This window comes from Phaethon lepturus, unplaced genomic scaffold, assembly GCF_000687285.1.
Source record: "Phaethon lepturus isolate BGI_N335 unplaced genomic scaffold, ASM68728v1 scaffold26922, whole genome shotgun sequence".
Lineage (NCBI taxonomy): Eukaryota > Metazoa > Chordata > Aves > Phaethontiformes > Phaethontidae > Phaethon > Phaethon lepturus.
Window position 1 is genome coordinate 9895 of NW_010525017.1, and position 4394 is coordinate 14288.

At 43.7% G+C, this 4394-nt stretch overlaps 1 protein-coding gene across 1 annotated transcript in view; it reads left to right on the plus strand.

Annotated features, from left to right (window-relative positions):
• Positions 1-1070, plus strand: part of LMOD2 (leiomodin 2 (cardiac)) — a 6332-nt gene extending 5262 nt beyond the window's left edge. The window contains exons 3-4 of the mRNA XM_010282620.1: positions 4-294; positions 635-1070. Of these exons, the coding sequence (XP_010280922.1) occupies positions 4-294; positions 635-661 (318 nt within the window). The 3' untranslated portion in view covers positions 662-1070. The remainder of the gene's footprint in view (positions 1-3; positions 295-634) is intronic.
• Positions 1071-4394: the final 3324 nt, after the last annotated feature.

The window sequence follows — 4394 nt, forward strand, 5'->3', positions numbered from 1 at the left end:
CCGCCGGTTATTCCAGAGAAGAAGGCACCAACTAGGAATATAGCTGAAGTCATCAAACAGCAAGAAAGTTCAAAAAAAGCCTTACAGAATGGACAGAAAAAGAAAAAAGGCAAAAAAAGCAAAAACCATGAGAACAGCATATTGAAAGAAATTAAAGATTCTCTAAAAGCAATCTCAGACAGAAAATCGGAGGAAGGTTCACGACCCTCCACCCGTCCCTCCACCCCACAAAGGTCTCTCCATGACAACCTTATGGAAGCAATTCGGGCAAGCAGCATAAAGCAATTAAGGCGGGTAAGTAAGAGGTCATATTTCAGTAACTGATTGTGGCTCAGCTATAGCACAAGCTCAATTAATTTTAGTACATATATATTTAATTAAAAAAAAATCTTAGAAATGTGAACATAAGAAAACGTTTGTGGGGAGGACTTTGTCTGGTTAGGCTTTTCTCAGCACGCTGATTTCTATTCGACCGTGATTTTGACAGAAAGTGGGGTACTTTCCCAGGTTCAGGCCTGTTACAGGAGATGCTGCGTAGCACAGGGATCTTGGGAGTGTGTCTGCAGCTCCGGTAGGAATTTTGCCATCCAGACTGTACAGCAAATGTAATGCACGCCCCCACCCCCTTTTGTAGGTGGAGGTACCAGAAGCCCTTCGGTGAAAGCCTGGACGACAGAAGAAGCAGAGCACTGCAGTGGTCAAGGAGAGGCTACTCATCCATTCACTGGTGGTAAAATAGACTGTGTAGCAAGTCGCTTCCAAAGTACACCCTTAGATTCAAACAATTTCTCTTTTATTTCAAAGGAATAAACCCGCTAAATACGAAACAATGCTTTAAGGATACATTTGCTTTGTAATCTGTAAATATGGAAATAATTTTCTTTTTTATTTAATGAGATTTCTATTGAGAAATTGCTGCTTATTTAGATATTCTTTTCAATATCTGATTGCACATCACTGGACAAGTTCTTCACACTGAGATGTAATAGTTTACCAGCCTGTGGTTTCTTCTTTTTCCTTTTTTTTTTCCATGAATTTACAATAAACGTGGTTTGAAGCTTTCAAGCAGACACATAGTCCTGGGTTTCTGTGAGTGAAAACCTATCAGATGTTTGCGTCAAGTTCATGAGCATTAGGGAAGTCTCCTGGGAAAGAACCTGAGATCCTTCTCAGCTGCACCCATCAAGCCTGCTTGGAGGATAGTACCTGAGCCCATATGTTAGTGCAGTTTCATACTGACATGGGAAGAAATGGTACCTAAGGCTATAGACAACCAAAATTAAGCTGTGGGCTGTATTGGGTCACTGGTGTTGCATACCTGGTCCTAAACCTTGATCTAAGAGATGGAGAAGTGGGTGATGAATAGAGCTGCAGTTCACATTGACTTAAGGGTTAAAAATTAATGTGGAACTAATTGCACAAGATGCAGCAGAATTATTCAACTGAGATCCATTCATTACAAGTGCCCATGGCTGTTTCTAGGCAGAACTAACCCCAGCACAGACATTCAGACAGAGGAACTTGAAGAGCAGTCTAGCATTCAGGTGGAAAAAGACTTTCATATGATATCAGCTGAACAACAAGCAGGGTGTGAACTGTCAATATGATATGGTGGAAGCAGAGCCAATATCATCTGGAGATGCACGGCTGGAGGTATCACATCAGAGGTGATGACATGAATAGCCCTTCTTCATGTAGTACTAGACATCTCCCTCTCTCAGAGCAGTTACGGTTCTGGGTGCTTCAGCTAGTGTGAAGGTAGCGATAACATGAAGAAAATTGAGCAGTGGCCAAGATGTTGAAAGGCAAGAGGAGATATATGTTTAGAAGCACTACTAAATATTAATTAGTTTGCTCATTTCAACAATAAATAACAGAGTTGTTATTTATTTTACATAAAACTACACCAAAGAGAAGTAATTACTTAAGGTTACCCAACATTGCAGTGGTACTGGAAAAATACAGGTAAGCTTGTATCTAGAAATATTAATGAGACAGATTTCCCCAGAAAGAGGAACAAATTACTGAAGGGAAATGAAGCATAACAGAGAGGGGATCCGTTAGTGAACTGTCAGGAATATTACGGCAAGAAAATGGTGAAGATACCATTTTGCTTATGTATTTATTGACTAGATCCTACCAAAAGCAATTTATAACTAACTGAAACACTTTCTAACATTTTTCCCCTTGCCTCAGGATCACAACAACTCATGAGTATTTCTAGACCCAGTATCACAGGAAATATGGTATGTACAACGAATCTTTAGCTGCCTTTATAATTGCATAGGCTCCCGTGGCATAAAAATCAACCTATGGTCAGTCTTCCACCACCAAATGGAATCTGGAGCTTGGGATCTTCTGAGGATGGAACGCTGGGATGCAGACCACAGTCGGGATGAGACCTGTGACCCCAGACCTTGTCTCTAGCAGCTTTGTGAAGGATGAGAAACAGCAAAACATTTAACCAAATGCCAGAAGCAGATAAGCAGAATGAAAGATAAGGAGTGAACTCAGGGAAAGCACAATGGAGAAGATCTGGAGGAAGACATGAAAATGTTTAAAAAAATAAAACCTAAGCCTTTAGAGAAGAGAAGAGAAGAGAAGAGAAGAGAAGAGAAGAGAAGAGAAGAGAAGAGAAGAGAAGAGAAGAGAAGAGAAGAGAAGAGAAGAGAAGAGAAGAGAAGAGAAGAGAAGAGAAGAGAAGAGAAGAGAAGAGAAGAGAAGAGAAGAGAAGAGAAGAGAAGAGAAGAGAAGAGAAGAGAAGAGAAGAGAAGAGAAGAGAAGAGAAGAGAAGAGAAGAGAAGAGAAGAGAAGAGAAGAGAAGAGAAGAGAAGAGAAGAGAAGAGAAGAGAAGAGAAGAGAAGAGAAGAGAAGAGAAGAGAAGAGAAGAGAAGAGAAGAGAAGAGAAGAGAAGAGAAGAGAAGAGAAGAGAAGAGAAGAGAAGAGAAGAGAAGAGAAGAGAAGAGAAGAGAAGAGAAGAGAAGAGAAGAGAAGAGAAGAGAAGAGAAGAGAAGAGAAGAGAAGAGAAGAGAAGAGAAGAGAAGAGAAGAGAAGAGAAGAGAAGAGAAGAGAAAGAGAAGAGAAAGAGAAGAGAAGAGAAGGAGAAAGAGAAAGAGAAAGAGAAAGAAAAAGAGAGAGAAAAGGAAGAGAAGAGAAGAGAAGAGAAGAGAAGAGAAGAGAAGAGAAGAGAGAAGAGAAGAACACGGAAGAAGAAAACCTAGAAAAGGAAAAAAGGGAAGGTAAGTCTCATCCTTCAGGTTGGTAAGACCTGCTGGAGTTACTCTTTTGCAGAAAGGGAGGGCAATGGGCACAGCCCTTGCAAAGGCTCGGCCGGAGCTGCTGACTTTGGTTGCTGACAAGTGGCTCATCAGTCGTCTGGTGCTGCAGCCTGCTCTGACAACAGAGATTAATATTAAGCTAAAATGTAAAGTCACAGAAGTGGTGGCCATGGGTGGTTATTTAAGGTCCTGTGGCACACTCCCTCATGAAGTGTCAGTCCTGCGCCTTAGCCAAAGCCTAATCTGGGTAATTACCTTCCACCTACATAAATTCCGCAGCCGTTTCACTTGGAGGCATTTCAAAGCCTGTCTCCTATTCACAGAGTCATGAGGCAGAGCCCCCGAGAACACCTTCTTAAGGTGTCGATGCCCCGCTGAAGGGAAAGGCAGCCCCCTTCCCTCCTGGGGTGGGCGCTAGCCCTGCTGCCGACGGCGCCGAGCTCCCTCCAGGATGCTTCCAAGGAGCAATGGGCTTTCCTTTCAAACAGGCACGTGAGCACTGTATGACAAGCGTACGAAACCACCCTGGGAGGTACTGTGCTGCCTTCCTGGACTGGAAGACGGTTTAGCAGGAGCTGGGAGGTGCCAAGCTGTATGCCGGGAAAAAAACCCCCCCTGCAACTGTAAGGTCCTGCCTGTAAGATCAGTTCACTTTCCATACCCTTCCCTTGGGTCACAGGGAGGCAAATCACCTCCTTTGAAGGCCTGACTGCCTCTTGTTCGACCTGTAAGGAAGGCGGCCCCTGGGTCAGCTCCTGCCCGTCCCGTGCTGTGGCCCCATCTGGACAAGGGAGTCCCGGGATGCAGGTACGCTCCTCATCTGGACTTGTGGGGCTCCCTGCAGCGGGTGGCCGTCTGCTTTCTGTCAGAGACCTGTCAGAGAAACAAACACACCAAAATCCGTCAAAATGAATTGCTCAGCATAAAGAGCTGCAAAGGTCAGCCAAGTGCTTGCTGTCACAGGAGAGGACAAGGGTTGTAACGTCTTTAGGAACGACCTATATGTCCTTAGAACGTTATTTATCTCCTCATGAGTTGCAAAAATGACCAGCAGAAATACTATAGCTTCCCAAGGAAGAAAAAAACCAAAACCTGCCTCCCCTGTTCACACTGAGC